The following is an 18218-nucleotide window of genomic DNA, read 5'->3' on the forward strand; positions in this document are numbered from 1 at the left end:
ACATATGAAAGTACTTGTGTGAATTTTTTCAGCGCAATACAGACCGAGAATAAAATTGCACAAAGTTGGGCGAAATTTCACCAATTTTGGTAGAGGATGTGGATTCACCCACAAAAAGAATCAAACAGTTTCACACACAAACGAACCTTCCTTTAAGCCCTGGCAGTGATGAATAAAATATTTATTGCCATCTTGTGGGACGAATATGGAGCTCCTGTCTCAGCCAAAATTCAATAGACATAGTGACGAACGTCTGGTAAAAATTTCAAACCAAAATACCCAAGGATAAAGGCGTAGTAAGTCCCAGACCGAGAGTGAACAAAACTGGTTTTCTGAAAACAAAGCGTCCTGGCTTTTCTTTCCCGTATCTTCCTTCTGTGATTTGTTAATGGACGTGCCTCCTTACCTGGGTGCAAACATCATATGAAAATACTTGTGGGAATATTTTCAGCGCAATACGGACCCAGAATAAAATTGAAGAATATTTGGGCGAAATTTCACAAGTTTTAGTAGAGGATAGCCTTTGGTTTTGAACAAAATTTCTGAAAAATTCTCCCGAAATATTTTTTTTCTGAGATTCCACGTAAGAATCGGCACTGAATTTGGGACAAAACGCGACAAATTTCGGACCAAACGGATGAGTATTCACCAGCGAAAAGAATCAAACAGTTTCACACACAAACGAACCTTCATTTCAGCCATGGCAGTGATGAATTAAAAATTTATAGCAAATCTTGTGGGACGAATTTGAAGCTCAAGTCTCAGCCAAAACTCAATAGACACAGTGACGATCGTCTGGTAAAAATTTCAGACTAAAATACCCAAGGACGAAGGCGTAGTGAGTCCCAGACCGAGAGTGAACAAAAATGGTTTTTCGAAAACAAAACGTCCTGGCTTTTCTTCCCCGTATCTTCCTTCTGTGATTTGTTTATGGACGTGCCTCCTTACCTGGGTGCAAACAACATATGAAATTACTTGTGTGAATTTTTTCAGCGCAATACAGACCCAGAATAAAATTGCAGAAAGTTGGGCGAAATTTCACCAGTTTTGGTAGCGGATAGCCTTTGGTTTGCACAAAATTTCTGAAAAATTCTCCCAAAATAGTTTTTTCCCGAAATTCCACGTAAAAATATTCGTTGAATTTGGGACAAAACGCGACCAATTTTGGGTCAAACGAATGAGTATTCACCCACAAATAGAATCAAACAGTTTCACACACAAACGCAGCTTCTGTTCAGCTCTAGCAGTGGTGAATAAAAAATTTATTGCATATCTTGAGGGACGAATCTGGAGCTCAAGTCTCAGCCAAAACTCAATAGACAAGGCAACGAACGTCTGGTAAAAATTTCAGACCAAAATACCGAAGGAGTAAGGCGTAGTAAGTCCCAGACCGAGTGTGAACAAAACTTGTTTTCCGAAAACAAAACGTGCTGACTTTCTTCCCTGTATCTTGCTTCTGTGATTTGTTTATGGACGTGCCTCCTTACCTGGTTGCAAACAACAAATGAAAGTACTTGTGTGAATTTTTTCAGCGCAATACAGACCGAGAATAAAATTGCACAAAGTTGGGCGAAATTTCACCAATTTTGGTAGATGATAGCCTTTGGTTTGCACAAAATTTCTGAAACAATCTCCCGAAATAGTTTTTTCCTGAAACTCCACATCAGAATCTCCACTGAATTTGGGACAAAACGCGACAAATTTTGGGCCTAACGGATGAGTAATAACCCACGAAAAGAATCAAACAGTTTCACACACAAACGAACCTTCATTTCAGCCCTGGCAGTGATGAATAAAAAATTTATTGCCAATCTTGTGGGACGAATCTGGAGCTCAAGTGTCACCCAAAACTCAATAGACACAGTGACGAACGTCTGGTAAAAATTTCAGACAAAAATACCCAAGGATTACGGCGTAGTAAGTCCCAGATCGAGGGTGAACAAAACTGGTTTTCTGAAAAGAAAACGTCCTGGCTTTTCTTTCCCGTATCTTCCTTCTGTGATTTGTTTATGGACGTGCCTCCTTAACTGGGTGCAAACGACATATGAAAGTACTTGTGTGAATTTTTCAGTGCAATACGGACCCAGAATAAAATTGCAGAAAGTTGGGCGAAATTTCACAATTTTTGTAGAGGATAGATAGCCTTTGGTTTGCACAAAATTTCTGAAAAATTCTCCCGAAATAGTTTTTTCCTGAAATTCCATATAAGAATCTCCACTGAATTTGGGACAAAACGCGACAAATTTCGGGTCAAACAGATGAGTATTCACCCATGAAAAAAATCAAACAGTTTCACACACAGACGAACATTCCTTTCAGCCGAGGCAGTGATTAATAAAAAATTTATTGACAATCTCTTGGGACGAATCTGGAGCTCAAGTCTCAGCCAAAACTCAATAAACACAGTGACGAACGTGTGGTAAAAATTTCAGACCAAAATAGCCAAGGAGTAAGGCGTAGTAATCCCAGACCGAGAGTGAACAAAACTGGTTTTCCGAAAACAAAACGTCCTGGCTTTTCTTCCCCGTATCTTCCTTTTGTGATTTGTTTATGGACGTGCCTCCTTACCTGGGTGCAAACAACATATGAAAGTACTTGTGTGAATTTTTTCAGCGCAATACGGACCCAGAATAAAATTGCAGAAAATTGGGCGACATTTCACAAGTTTTGGTAGAGGATAGCCTTTGATTTGCACAAAATTTCTGAAAAATTCTCCTGAAATAGTTTTTCCCTGAAATTTCACGTAAGAATCTGCTCTGAATTTGGGACAAAACGCGAAAAATTTCGGGTCAAACGGATGAGTATTACCCACGAAAAAAATCAAACAGTTTCACACACAAACGAACCTTCATAATTTTTTATTGTGTTTAAAAAATTTATTGTCAATCTTGTGGGACGAATCTTACGAATATTCGTTTCTGTGTGAAACTGTTTTATTTTTTTTCTAACTGAATTCTCATCCGTTTGAGCTGAAATTTATTGCGTTTGGTCCCAAATTTTGTTGGGATTCTTACACAGAATTTCAATGAGAAACTGTTTCGGGAAAAAAATTCTGAAATTTCTTGCACTCCAAAACTATCCTCTTTCCAGATTTGTGAAATTTTTCCCTAATTTCTGCAATTTTGTTTTGAGTTCATATTACGTTGACGTTGTTAAGAACATTTCCCAACATTCCTCCTCGAGGTAAAGAATAGATGTCAAATGTCAATCACACCCAAGTAATGAATAGATGTCAGATGTCACAATTTGTCTATCCTCATAAAAGGATTTATCAAATTTCCATTGTTCGCGTTCCCGAAGGTGTCCCTCTCTTTTAAGAGAATTCGCGGCATGTTAAATCTTGTAAAAATATTGTAGATTTTAGGTATTATATAATGCAAAAAATTTAAAAAGAAAGATTTCTAACTAAAATTTTCCTAAAAGAGGTTAGGGTAGATGTAAAAGCAAAATGTAATATCTATTCGTTGATAAAAGTAGGATTTATTTTCTTTGTAAGTGATTTTTTTTTTTTTTCAAAAGCATGCATAAAATGAAACTTTTGAACTACACTAGAAACAAATTGAGAAACATTCATTAGAAAAAAAGAAGATTAAAAAAAGTGTACAAGGTCGTTAGAAAATATAAGAGAAGTAAGAAAAAGATTAAATACATGTGTTTATTTATCCTAATTATTTTTTGTCTTTAAAATTGGTTTATATTTCATGATTTTTTTTTCTAGTGTATGCAGTTATGTGTTCACATGGATTTCAAAATTTCTCATATTTTAGGAAAGGAAATAATTGTGAACTGCTTTTGCTCTGCATGATGAGTGAGAGCATTGATGGACAACAAATATAATTGAAACAGTAACATACAAATAAGAAAAGTGGGTTCTATTTTATTCCTTCAAAGACAAGTTTAGAATCAAATAGACCCACTAAGAGGTTCAACAAAAGAGTTTGGTTCAGAAATCCACTTTCCAATCTACAATGTTCTAAGAATTAATGTTTCAAGTATTTGCATTACAAAACTCCATTCTAAGAATTAAGGGTTGTACAGGAACTCCTCATCAGAACCCAATTTGAAGCCCTTGTACTTATTTCCTCTGTATAATATCATGGTACAGTGCTACACACCAACTTTGGAAGAGCTGTGGAAGAAATAAGGTAGAAAGAAACAAAAGCATAAGCACATTGTTCCATTTAAATGATTAACTTAAAAATCAAGAAAGAATGGGTGTATCCATCATAAATACATTAGCATACAAATTTTTTATAGAGCTGCATGTTTAGATTTTTCCAATTAAAGTGCAGTTCTAAAGCTTCACAATGTTAATTGCATTCACAGCTAGCTTCATATTTAGATAAAAAAAGTGTTAAAATAAACAAATGTGCTGCAATGGAGTTGGACTAGCTACAGCTTGAATTGAATACACTCAGAGATTTGGAACTTTTCCCAAAATCCTATCAAACTCAGTCTTCATTGAACACCATAAGACTTATTTTAATGCCTAAAAATCTTGATGAAATATCGAAGACCTTTTTAATAAAGAAAAAAGTGGTTTAAAAATACTTTTAAATTCCAATTACAAGTTCCTTAGATACAGAATGTCCTTTATGTCCACTGCAGTTTCCATTCAAAACTTCATTTTTTGGATCATTTAGTTCCAGTGATCTATTATTAAGTTTAAGTTCATTTTTTTGTCAGAAACTGTAGTAACATGAAATAAGAACAACACAAAATACTCTGTTCGGAATGGATGCCAAATGCCAAACCACCTTCACGATTTTCGTAGTATTCTAAAATTAGGAAAAACATTCGGTTGGAATTTAATTTCAACATAAAAATTGAAATAATTTTGCACGAAAATAAGAGTAAAATAAGAGTAATTGATTCATGAAAAACGTAGTTGAGTTCAAGTATATCATGTGCTGCTCTTGTTTGAAAAATGGCAATTATAGGGTTACCGTTTGCAACTAAGAAAATGGTAATCGAAAAGGTACAAAGATATTGTGGAGAATTCGAACCTGTTGAAGTGCCAGACAAATTCAAATAGGTGCACGCCTAATTTTGAACTTCTGACTCATCTTCTGACCAATCATCCAGTTCCAGTTTTTGGATGTGAGCAATCTTTCCCCAGTCTTCGCCATCTGGATTCCGACAACGCTTCTCCAGCAATGGACAAATCAAGATTTTAAGAGAAGAGATGGATTTGGGGAGACCCTCCGCTGGTAAGCATTCAAGGCTGGGACAATCAGAAAGTGTGAGAGAGGAGAGGTGGCAGAGACCCTTGTAGTGCATCTTTTTAAGATTTGAACAACTATAGACTTCTAAAGAGGTTAGAGAGCGTGGCAGCAAAACTTCATCGGGAAAACACTCCACCTCCAAATTTTCAATAACCAAGGTTTGAAGACATGTGTTGGGATCCAAGTTCTGTCTCAAGGAGGCGATAAGTTTTAAACATGAAAGAGACATTCTTTTTATATTTAATGGCAAACCTCCATCTGGGAACAACTCAACTTCTGGACACTTCATTATATGCAGCCCGGTAAGGGACGGAAACAGGATTTGCATGGGTTTGGGAAACAGGAATGATTTAAATCGACGGCAATCTTCAATACGTAGATCCATGAGATGATTATGAGCGTACTCCTGTGAAATTCTTTCTATGTGGTGGCAGTGTATCAGTTGAAGAGAACGGAGCTTTGGAAAGAAATGTAGTGGAAAGATTGTAAGAGAGTCCGTGCCTCCATCAGTATGCGATGCGTCCATACTGTTTCCGCTAATTCTGAGCTCATCACTAACAACTTCTTTCGTACCTTTCAGTTTCGGACATATAAACACAAGAAGCTGTCGAAGACGTGGAAAAGAAGTAGTTTTACACTCCCATTCTTCCCATTCCTTCATATTGACGAATGACAGACTCTCCAAGGATGCAAACGAAGAGTTGCTCCCATAAAATTCAGCACCAATGCTCACTATTCCATCAAGCCCTGTAATCTCAAGGGTCTTCAGTGATGACAAAAGTCCAAGGGGAGGCAAACATAGGCAGTATTTACAGTTCTCCAACCGTAAAAACACCAGATTTGATAACGAATTATCGAATACCCAACTTGGGAATTCTATACCACTGTAGTTCTTGATTAACAAATGCTTCAAGTGATTGGAAGATTGTAGATTCTGAAGTACTTCCTTTTCTTTCCTTGGATCATCAGGGCTCTGGTTCGACTTCCAATCTAATTCTAGCTCCACAAGGTGTTTATCTTTCACATTTGCTTCTAATGCGTCCAAAGGATTCAAAATATTCTGCACGTCATTGATTGATAGCCTTCCATGAAGATTGAGTCCTCCCAACCCGCCCAGTTGTTTAGTACTAACCTCACTATTTCTATCGACGATAAACTTATCCAATTCTTGAAGATTCTTCAATTCTCCAAAATGCATTGGCATCTTTCTCACTTTTGTACCTTCAAATTCCAGGCAACGCAATCTGGTAAGTTTATGCAAATTTAAGGGAAACTCCTCCAACTTTGAACAAAATTTCAACTTCAGTATTAGTAAGTTATAGAGCAAACATATCGAGTCAGGTAGCTTTTGTATCTCTGTAGAGGAAAGATCTAACGAATGGAGATGTGAAAGATCACCTATAGAATCCGGGACCTCTCTAAGGAATGAACAACAACTAAAAGATAACATGCGGATAAACTTAATCTTGGAAAACAAATCATGTATCGAAATCTTGAAATCCCATGGAGATCTCCCATATTGTGAGATAGGAAGAAATGAACGAAGTCTTTTAGCATTAGTTAAACTCTCTAAACCATCAAAACTTTTGACATCACGGAATTCAAATGAAAAATGACGGGTTGTTTTCGGTATACATCGGCCTTTATCAAATTTCAACCTGAAACAGAAATCCACACATACATATTTTGCCAAATCATTCAGAAGGTCATGCATGACGAAACATCTCCCACCACCTGATTGTTGAAAGAAAGACCTTGACAGTAGATCATTGAAGTACTCTTCACCAACTTCTTCTGGATGTCTAATATGTTGTGGACTTTGTAGAAAATTTTGGGCCATCCACACCAAAATTAACTCCGCCTTCACAAACAGATAATCTTTGGGGAATAAGGCACAATAAGAAAAACACCTTTTAAGATGAGAAGGAAGATAGCGATAGCTCAAAAATAACGCAGGAATAATTTCACTGTGTTCTTTTGGTAACTCCCATATGTTACTTTCCAATATGTTCTTCCAATCTGAAATGGATGACTTTGTGCGTAAAAGACATCCAATTGTTTTCAGAGCTAGAGGTAATCCCTTGCACTTCTCAACTATCCTTCTACCAACCTTCATTAACTCATCATTCAATTCAAGATCACCATCTTTTAATGCATGATTTTCAAAAACTTTCCAGCATTCATCCTCTCCTAATTGCTTTAGAAGATGCACTTCAGACCTCATGCTAGAAGCAACTTTCTCACCACGAGTTGTGACAAGAATTCTACTTCTTGGAGCCCCATAGCTAAGAGGAGTTCGCACGGCTTCCCATTCTGCTGGTCTTTCGTTCCAAACATCATCCAAAACAAGAAGAAATTTCTTTCCTGACAATTTTTCTTTCAGTTTTTTGTGAACCATTTCTAGGTTCTCACTGTCATCTTTTTGATTTGTGATTGCCTCAAGAATTGTTCTTGTCACTGTCAAAACATGAAAATGATCAGAAATACAGATCCATGCTTTGACATCAAATTTTGCATCTTCGATCTTTGGGTCACTGTACACATGCTGGGCGAGTGTGGTCTTACCCAACCCACCCATGCCCACAATGGAAAGTATTGATGGCTGGTTAGGATTGTCAGTTTCAGATGTGAGCCAATTAATTATTATATCTTTATCAGCATCTCTCCCATAAATAACACTTTCAACCACCAAAGAAGATGATGGCAATTTCTGTGACATTCTACTGCCTGATCTATCATTATCATCATAATAAGTACCCTTTTTCAAACCAAGAGCATCCTTTTGGTTTGCAAGATATTCTAGTCTCCGCAGGACTTCTTTCATCTCTGATTCAATTTTCTTGTTAAATGAAGTAGAGTTGAAGAAATTTGATACCTTGGAAGTAAAGGTTTGAGGTTGGGATTGAGCTTCGACTTGGCATCTGGTGAGTTCATAGTCTATTTCACCCAACAGATCCTCTGCATCAAAGACAGCCTCTTTGACATCAAAAAGCCATGCTTTGACGTGTGGATCTGTGAACTGCTTTAGTTCAGCATCATCAGCGAGGGCATTGATGGAGTGCAGCATGATTTTCAAATTGCGGAGGAGCTTCTCATCAAGTTTTCTTCCACGAAAGAAGTCTACAATTTGAGGAGAAGCGAGCCTATCGAATGCAACCTGAAGAAAGGCGTTGGAAATGAAGTGAAATGGATTGAGTGGAGGAATGAATGGTATAGTGATGAATGAAAAGAGTAGTTAGAAAAGATGACTTGACTTTAAGAACATGTTGTTCTTTTATGGCAACTCAACCAATATAAAATGTGAGCTGTTGGATATTCATTCAACGGTTGTGATGAATGAACGAATGGAAAGAGGGTTGTGGGCCCCAGTGAAGCAGTAATTGTTAACTGTTTCTGATGTACTAATTGGCATCCTTTCGTTATTCACTTAATTTCGTTTATGTCTTTCTTTTCTCTGTATTTATAATTTTTTTAATTTGGTTCAATAGTAATTTTTATCTCTTTATTTATACTTTTATTATTTTTGAAAGGTCTCAAATTAGTTTTACTTTTATTTAAAATTAGTCAGAAAAGATATTTTAATATTGTTTCATTGAATAACTTTAGAGTGGGACTTAACATTGATTTGGTATTATTGTAGTTACGTATTAAATTTGGATGATATTTTGATATGTGATTTTAGAAGAATACAGTGACGTTGTTATCTTTATGAGCCATCGTGAATTGATGTACTTTGTTGGTTATTCTACATTTATTTCATAAGGTAACTGTAATTTTGCAATTATTTGAATAATGTTGTGGTGTTTGTTGTTCTATGTATAATAGTGTGCTTAAAATACTATGCAAACAAGACTAATAGAAGTATCACTCTTGACCACCCTCTTTTTTAGGTTTTTTTCCTTTAATTCTTCTAATTACAGAATTTTATAGCCTCCGACCCTGCAGTTATATTACATTGAAGACAGAAAATAATTATCTCTTTAAGCATCATCAACTTTAAGTCCTTTTGAATAACATGCTTTTGAATAATTATCTCTGAAGGAAGGAGCAAAAATGTCCTAGCTCAATCTAGTGCTCAAGCTAAAAAAATCTATAAATATGAGACTTATGAATGAATAGGAAGATATATAATTTTTAGTTTAATAGTTTTGTTCTATTTTCTTTCTTTCTATTTGTAAAAGTAGTATATTAAGTGGAGACTTATGAGTGTGTTGTACTACCTCCAGATATAAAAGGGATGGTGTAAAAGAAAGTGTGGAAAAATAGTAATTGAAAATTATAGGATTAGTGTCTGAAACAAAGAAGATTGTAATAGAAAAGATAGAGAGATATTGTGCAGAATTAGCAGGTGTTCAAGTTGCAGACAAAGGGAAATAAAAGAGTGTGAGAGTGAAAATGATATGCCATAGATAAAATCAGTGTTTTTCAACTTAGAATCTCTTAACCATCATGTTGAAAAGTTCCAATAAATGAATACATATTTTCATTAGGATCCTCACATTTAACCATAGCCCTGAACTTTTGGAGAGATTTTTCATCATGAAGATGAGTTGTCACCTCCAAAGCATGCTTTCACCTATAGGCCATAAAAGATTTTGTATTTGACATATGTATTCAAATTTAAAGAAGAAGTTACTATATGTTGGAGAATATCATGTGGAGTATTGAGTTTCCATGGTGCACAGAAGATAGAAGAAGGCCAAAATGGCTCATTCAGGGATAATGGAAGACATTGAGCGCGCACCAAAGAGGAACAAACGGAAAGAGCAAAAACAGAGAAAAGATGAACAATTTTAGGAGTTTTTTTTTGTATTTCTAATTTTAATATATTATTTAAATAAAAATAATAATTTTCTTATCAGTTAGATATAAAATGTTGCTTTTAAAATGAAAATAATGTTAATATTTGAATCTCATGATAGAAATTTTGTATTTGGTTTATATGTAAGAAAGTTATGCTATATATAAAGTGTATGATTAAAAAATTAATGAAATTCTTCCATATGATAGATCTCCTCTTCTTGTAAAAGTATATTTTGTAGTGTACATGCACAATCACATGCATTTAGCAAAGTGAGAGGGAGTGGAAGAAAATCTTCATGGGTAAAAGACTCTAAATCCACTCTTTGAATATACAAGATTTGTAGAGAGGTGTTGGCTCCCAATAATCACTTTTTATCTCCAACTATACAAGACAATACTAGGTGAACAAGAAAATTTACACTTATGTAACTTTGTTGTTGTTGTTCAGAGTCTTTAAACTTTTAGTGCAGAGCAAGACTTTTTCTGTTGCAGAAGGATCCCCAGATATCATTTAATATTTCACCTAATAATCAGACATACATTCATTGATTACAGTTGTCAACAATTATTGCATTGTACGTTCCTCTTTCTGCCATACTTTCATTCATCACAACCGTTGAATGAATATCCAACAGCTCACATTTTATATTGGTTGAGTTCCCATTAAACAAAAACATGTTCTTTTTAAAGTCAAGTCATCCTTTCTAACTACTCTTCTCATCACTTTGCCATTCATTCCTGCATTCAATCCATTTCACTTCATTTCCAACTCACTCCTACTATGGCAGCAGCACTTTGCAATTATTTGAATAATGTTGTGGTGAATGTTGTTCTATGTATAATAGTGTGCTTAAAATACTATGCAAACAAGACTAATAGAAGTATCACTCTTGACCACCCTCTTTTTTAGGTTTTTTTCCTTTAATTCTTCTAATTACAGAATTTTATAGCCTCAGACCCTGCATTTATATTACATTGAAGACAGAAAATAATTATCTCTTTAAGCATCATCAACTTTAAGTCCTTTTGAATAACATGTTTTCTTGTACTTTCAACAATGTTAAAAGTGAAATAGACCACAATTCATCACTAAAACGTCCCAGTGGACACTGAAGGAAGGAGCAAAAATCTCCTAGCTCAATCTATTGCTCAAGCTAAAAAAAATTTATAAATATGAGACTTATGAATGAATAGGGAGATATATAATTTTTAGTTTAATAGTTTTGTTCTATTTTCTTTCTTTCTATTTGTAAAAGTAGTATATTAAGTGGAGAGACTTATGAGTGTGTTGTACTACCTCCAGATATAAAAGGGGATGGTGTAAAAGAAAGTGTGGAAAAATAGTAATTGAAAATTATAGGATTAGTGTTTGAAACAAAGAAGATTGTAATAGAAAAGGTAGAGAGATATTGTGCAGAATTAGGAGGTGTTGAAGTTGCAGACAAAGGGAAATAAAAGAGTGTGAGAGTGGAGAGGTGACACAGACCCTTGTAGTGCATCTTCAACTGAAGAGCACCACCAACAAGTTCTGCTGTCATGGTAGGAGTTGGAAATGGAGTGAATGGAAGTTTGTGATTTGAAATGGATTAAGTGCAGGGATGGTATAATGATGAAATGAGTAGTTAGCTATTTTAGGAAGATGGATGAGTAGTGATCTTTTAACATTATTTGAATAATGTTGTGGTGTTTTCAATGGGTAATAGTGTGATTAAAATACTATATATGCAAACAAGGTTTTGTTTTTAGTAATTAATTATATAGTTTCGTGATTTTAGGGTATTTTCAGAAGTTGTAGCTATGCATACTCGCCTTGGTCATGCTGTCTATAACAGTGTGGCTAGAATAATGAGATTGTGCAATTCCATGTACTGGATTCTCTGTTTTTTGTGAAAATTATTGTGTTTTTAAACATCATCAACTTCCTTTTCATGATTCTGAAATTGTTTACTCTTGTCCCTTTGAACTTGGTTTTTTTTATATATGGGATCCTTTTCTATACAATTCGTTTAATGGATCTCGGTATTATTTAGCTTTTCTTGATGCTTTTGTTGTTGCATATTTGCGTTTTACGTGGCTTTATCTCATATCGTCTAAGTTTCAGGTTCTCTTGGTTTTTCTTCGTTTTAAACTTTTTGCTGAAACAATTTGGTACAAACGGTTCTTGTTGTTGTTACTTGGATGGATGTATGGCCTTGCTCATTGGATCCTGTTTTAAGAAAATTTCAAAGCTCAAATTGTCTCAGTTTGTTGTAACTAAACACAAATGAGCTATGGAATCTTGTACCATGTTAGATTTCAGCTTAAAAGCATTTCACATTAAGACTTGAGACAAGCAATATGGAAATTTTCCCAACATCCCATCAAAGCCTGATAGCAGAAATTAAAGGTTCTAATCTTATATGTAATAAACATTCAAGAGAACCAAATTCAAAAAACAGAGATTTACTCACACTCAGATGTGTTAAGAGTAAGCAAGTAGTGAATTTGGTTAAATTTATACGGACTTCATTTGGTACAAGTGTTGCAAAGGTTATCTTTATATAGTTAGTCATTACAACCTAATTAGTTATTAGTTTATGATACACACATCCACTGATTGCAGAGGAGAAACATCAATGCCAATGAGGTTAATTAAGAGTAAGATCTCTAAAAAGGTCTCTTCTACTCCCTCCAGATATAGAAAAGGATACTGTAAAAAAAGATAGTATGAATAATTGATTAGTAGTAAAGCTTCTTATCTTCCAATTAAATCATTAAGTTAAAATCGAAACCTAACAAAAGATAAGTCAACACATCATCGATACATTAGCATAATAAATTTTCAGTCCTACATGCTGGGAAATGCCGAAGCCTTAATGTTAAAGTTAATCAAAAGAAGGTAAAATGGTTGCAAACATGTTTCTTTCATCAAAAGAAGAAAATATTTTTAACAACATTGGATTGGAGATAGGATAAGCATATTATGGCCCTCGTTGCTGTTGAGAATCTTTAAAATTTTATTCCAGAGAAAGGTTTTATCAAAGAAAAGAAGAAAATAAAAGAGAAACAGTTATGAAAAATATGGAGTACAACAGCCACTTCTAAGGGTTATATTCTGTACTGATTACTTTACCAATAACTTCTGCACTTCACAATTTTCAGTGTCCTAAACAGTGTCTGCATAATAAATTCAGTGCTGCATATGTAGGAGTTTCCCATTTTGGTTGATTATCTATAATTCAATTTCTCCATAATTTAACATAATCCACCTAGTCCTTTTCACATTTTAGGACCACATGTTAAATAACACAGAAACAAATACACGAGTGTGGAAAAGGTAGCTTAAGTATGTGTTCATGAAAACAACTTTAAGTTATTATCAATTAGAATTTGTTCTCTAAATTTGATCATTAAACTTAAAGGAATAAGCTAAATAAAAGGAGTTTTTTGGGAAAAGGTTATCTAAGAAGCTTATTGAAATAATAGAGATTATACTAGTCATAAGCTCAAATACACTTCCAATAAGCTCTTCAAAATACTTCCTTAGCTAGAATTAAAATCCTCAATTTCTTCATTTGTTATGAATTCAGAGAATGTTAATCTTTTTAAAGGCAGGTAAAAGCATAGACCACATAGGTATAATGAAGTGAATATTTAGACGTGAATTCCTCCTACACCACTCATGCCAACATAATAATAACTTCCATGTTTTTCCAATGGCAGGATATCTCAGAATGAAGAGTGATCACTATTTGTTTAATGTCTTATCTAAAAGTAAACCAAAAGCATAGCTGTAAAAGGAAAAGGAAAATAAAACTATTTTATATTCAATACAAGTTCCTTAGAAACAGAATTCAGAAGAAGCCATTCTTAATGTACCCAATGTTCTCAGTGATTTCCTTTCATCTTGTCTCCAGTCAATACCCCTAGCTTCATTTTATCATGGACAGCCTTTTCAATATATCATCAACCTGCATTTTCATTCAAAAATAATCAAGAACATGAAAACCGAACTGGTGTGAATAACTGCATTCTATTAAGTTTGTTTTCTTTGTCAGAAACTTTATTAATTTAACGCACCAAGCATGGATCAAGAAGAAAGATGGATGAGTGTGGACAAGAAAAATCAATTTTGTGGAATACCAAGCTACAGGATGGTGATGGATGGAACCATACCTTCCAACTACAGAGTAATCTTTAGAGAACAAACGCCACATGCTAGAACTTCATGCACTTCACAATTTTTAGTGTCCACATCCACTTTCTGAATATTCAAGTCACAACCATCGATCACTATTTCACAACTGAGTAAGTCCAAAAGCAGAAGGCATGTCACCCCAGAACCAAACTCACTTTATATCTATAAAAGAAAAGGCTGAATTTCAATGTTGAAATATTTGTTAATTATATGAGAAACACTACAATCATATTGCCAAAGTATCGTATAAAAGATGCTTTAAATTAGTAATTAAAATTAAGATATTTCTAATCCCAGGTATTTATATTATTTAGTTGAACTCATGCATTAAATGAACTAACTAGCAGTGTATGAATCAAATAATTTATAAAATATCTCAAGTTGTGTTTTATCTTACTGAGGGCTAAATGTGATTTTCTTTCTAATGGTAGGAATTGAACACAAGTAGCAGAAGGTTTTCAATAACTCACACTACTGAACCAATTGAGTATAAAGTTGTTTTTCTAATGGGCAGTAGTGTTACATTTATTTGCTTCTCTTTTTTCAAGATATTGAATCTTAGTACTCTTGAATACAAACAGAAAACTATGAGATCAGTCTCAGCAGGAAAAAGTTGAAAATATGAATTTGAGTCTCAAGATCAGAATATTAAGGAAACTAAAATTGGACCATTACAAGGTTGTGTGGGTGAACACTAAATTGGATGGATGCATGGCCTTACACTTTAGACCCTGTTTTAAAAATATTACTGAAATTGTCTCAGTTTAGGTTCATTATGCATAGCAGTTTGGTTGTCACCAAAGAACTTCATGAGGGTTTGGCAGCTTAACACTCATATTCTGAACAATATTCAAGCTATTTCTGTTACTATTTTTTCTGAAAACTCAGTCTTGATTGAACTCCATAAAACTTCTTTTAATGGAAATGAATGTCTTTTTTGTGTAAAAGACATCTAATTGTTTTCAAAGCTAGAGGTAATCCCTTGCATATACAAGAATTGTAAATTGAAATTTCCATTTGCTATGATTTCAAACTCTTATGTGATAAAGAACCATTTTTATAATATAAGTGAGTAAAATTAATATGAACAGACTTACAAAAATGAAGCTCAAACATGATAATTTACATAGATGGAAAGAACTCAAATTATGTTTCAAAATTGTCCTAAGACAAACTATGGTTCAAAATCTCATCATCTAGCTCCATAGCTTTCTGCAATCCATGGATCACATGCCTGCATGTTAACTTGTTAGGAACATACCCCACTTTCAGCAGCTTATCCTCAACCTCCATCAACTCTGTCACATTACCAACATCACAAAACACTTTAACAACTGCATTGTAACTTTCAGTATCATAAACTTGAAACTCCTTGGCAAAGAGTTTCAACAAGGACACAGCTTTATCAACCTTATTTTCCTCACAATACCCTTTTATTAATGCCCTGCTTATTTCTACATCAGGTAACATATCTGAACCAATAATTTCCTCCAACAAAACTTCAGCTTCCACAGTCCTCTTTACTCTACACAAACAGATTATAACAGCTCTATAGGCAGCAGCATTCACTTTCATGCTCTTATTTTCCATATCAGATTTCAAAATTAATGCTTCTTCCACATTATTGAATTCACATAGAGACTCAACCAGTTTATTGTATGTGTTCATTTGAGGTGTATAACCATCCTCAGATATCCTATGCAGAAAACTTCTAGCAGCAAATGGCTTACCTTCCTTACACAGTGCAACTACAAGATAATCATATACTTCTTCAGGAATCTTAATTCTAAATCTCTTAAGCTCCTCAACAGTATTCAAGGCTGAAAGAAGTTTTCCATCCCTGGCATATCCATCAACTATAACCCGACAAGTGATGCTGTCAGGAAAAATCCTATTTCCTATCATTTCATACAATATTGATCTACACATTTTCATCTCACCATGTCTGCAATAGCCACACACAAGAGTATTATAAGACACAATATCTGGAGCTATACCTCTGTGAACCATCTGATGAAAAAGCTGATGAGCCTCCTTGACCTTCCCTTCTTTGCAAAGACCATTCATCAAGGTTGTATATGTGATCAAATTAGGCATCACACCTCTGACATACATGATCTTGTATAGATAAAAAGCATCCTCCAATCTCCTCTTCTTACAATAACTGTTAACAAGTGTGTTATATGTAACCAAATCAGGTTCAAATCCTTCCTCCTCCATCTTCTCCAAGAACCCTGTCACCTTATCTGTATCTCCATCTTTACATAAAACATGAGTCATAATATTGAAAGTATAAGCATTCCTATGTACTCCAAGTCTTCCCATCTCTTCATACACTTCCCAACATTGAGTAATGTAAACCTAGACAACCCACTCAGCAAACAATTGCAAGCCATCACATTGGGGATAAGACAAGTCTCAATGTTCCTCCTAAAAGTTTCCAAACCCTTCTCAACCATTCCCACCTTCACATAAGCCTTGACGAGCATATCAAATATCACAGGGTTCCAATTACAGTCCTCAGTACAGCGCACAAGATTCTCATAAATGCCCTCATTTGAAGAAGCACAAACACCCTCAACCACAACCATTTGTATCAATTCGGCCAATAACTCCATGGCCTGGGAGAACACTCTAGACCAAGCAAGTACATGAAGAATTACACAGTAGTTTTGCACAGTTGGCGTGATATTCAAATCATTTTTAACCCAATTGAAGAAAGTGAGGGCTGAAGAGTGATCAGACTGGCATCTGAGCAAGACCCTTGAAATTTCATGGGGACCCAACTGGGGGAGAATCCCTTTGATTTCATTACTTTGGAGAAGGGAAAGGTGGGAACTTTTGTGTTTGAGGATGGAGGAGATGAGGTTTACGACGTTGTTGGGGTTCTGGGTGGGAGGCAGAAGATTGTAAAAGGGACTCAAAGTGCCTTTGGAGTGAGAATCATGAAGAGTGACGAGAGTAGAAGAAGAAAAAAGAAGGGTTTTATCGGTGAAAGTTAGTTGGAGAATGATTGAAACAGTGTGGGAAGATAAATTGAAGGTCGACGAATCATGTTGAGAAAGAAAGAACAATGTTGGACGCTGCCGAAACCCTTCCCAAACCCTAAGGTAAGTGAGTAATCGGTAAGAGAGTTTCAAACCATTAACCTCCACAAGCGCCTCCATGGCTGCACATTTAATGATATGAAGCTGAAAAAGTTCGTCTGGAGTCAGGGAATCAGGAGTGTTCGGAGGAGAATTAGGGTAAGAAATGCTCGTAAGAGGAATGATGATGAAGATGTCAAGGAATCCTTGTTACTGTTGTTGAAACCTGCTTCTGTGATGAAGAGAAAATTTGTGTTCTGATACATGCGTTAGTGAATTGGACATTTTATTATTTCTTTTTTTTTAGCATGAACATAAACTGTCTATAACAGTTCTCTGTCTATAACAGATCTTGGCAAGAAAAACCCAATCCAACACCACATGCTCCTTTTACAAGGGAAGTTCTGCCATACAAAAGAACCTCGAAGTTCACACAACCAGTGACATAAAATGCAAGAAAATTTTATCAACAAGTTCCTCTCAAGAGTGAACCAAATTGGAACTAAGTGTGTTGCAACCTCCAAAAAAAACTTTTGATTCATAAAAATCAAGGGGAAAAGGGTGAATCAATGAAAAGTTTTAGTAACACTTACATTTCATCTAAAATGTCGAGAAATTTATTAGAAATGCTAGTTTCTTTAATATTAAAACTTACTAAGGTCAAGGCAACTAACTAAGGAGATTTCTTGCGGGTGATTTGTTAGAGTATAAAAAAAATATGTTATGGTTCTATTTATAACTTCATGCCTTAGAGAACATTCTCAACAACACTCCAGACCAAGCAAGTATGTGAAGAACAACACAGTAGTTGTAAACAAATTTATCGAGAAACAAAACACTTTGAACTGGTTGTAAGAAAATTCCTTGCCTAATAACAATATACAATCCCTCAATTTCTACTTTATGATGTATGGAATTTCAGCACTT

General features: G+C 34.9%; 1 protein-coding gene and 1 pseudogene across 1 annotated transcript; both read right to left on the reverse strand.

The window, feature by feature from the left end:
- Positions 1-3857: 3857 nt before the first annotated feature.
- On the reverse strand, positions 3858-8386 carry LOC137836696 (putative disease resistance RPP13-like protein 1). Its single transcript, XM_068645386.1, has 2 exons — positions 5007-8386; positions 3858-4129 (listed from the first exon to the last, which is right to left on the reverse strand). Exon 1 carries the CDS (start codon positions 8290-8292, stop codon positions 5044-5046), a length of 3249 nt encoding a protein of 1082 aa, XP_068501487.1. The 5' UTR covers positions 8293-8386; the 3' UTR covers positions 3858-4129; positions 5007-5043.
- Positions 8387-15099: 6713 nt separating this feature from the next.
- On the reverse strand, positions 15100-17533 carry LOC137836700 (pentatricopeptide repeat-containing protein At5g40400-like; annotated as a pseudogene).
- Between the last annotated feature and the right edge of the window lie 685 nt (positions 17534-18218).

This window comes from Phaseolus vulgaris, chromosome 4, assembly GCF_000499845.2.
Source record: "Phaseolus vulgaris cultivar G19833 chromosome 4, P. vulgaris v2.0, whole genome shotgun sequence".
In the NCBI taxonomy this organism is placed as follows: Eukaryota; Viridiplantae; Streptophyta; class Magnoliopsida; order Fabales; family Fabaceae; genus Phaseolus; species Phaseolus vulgaris.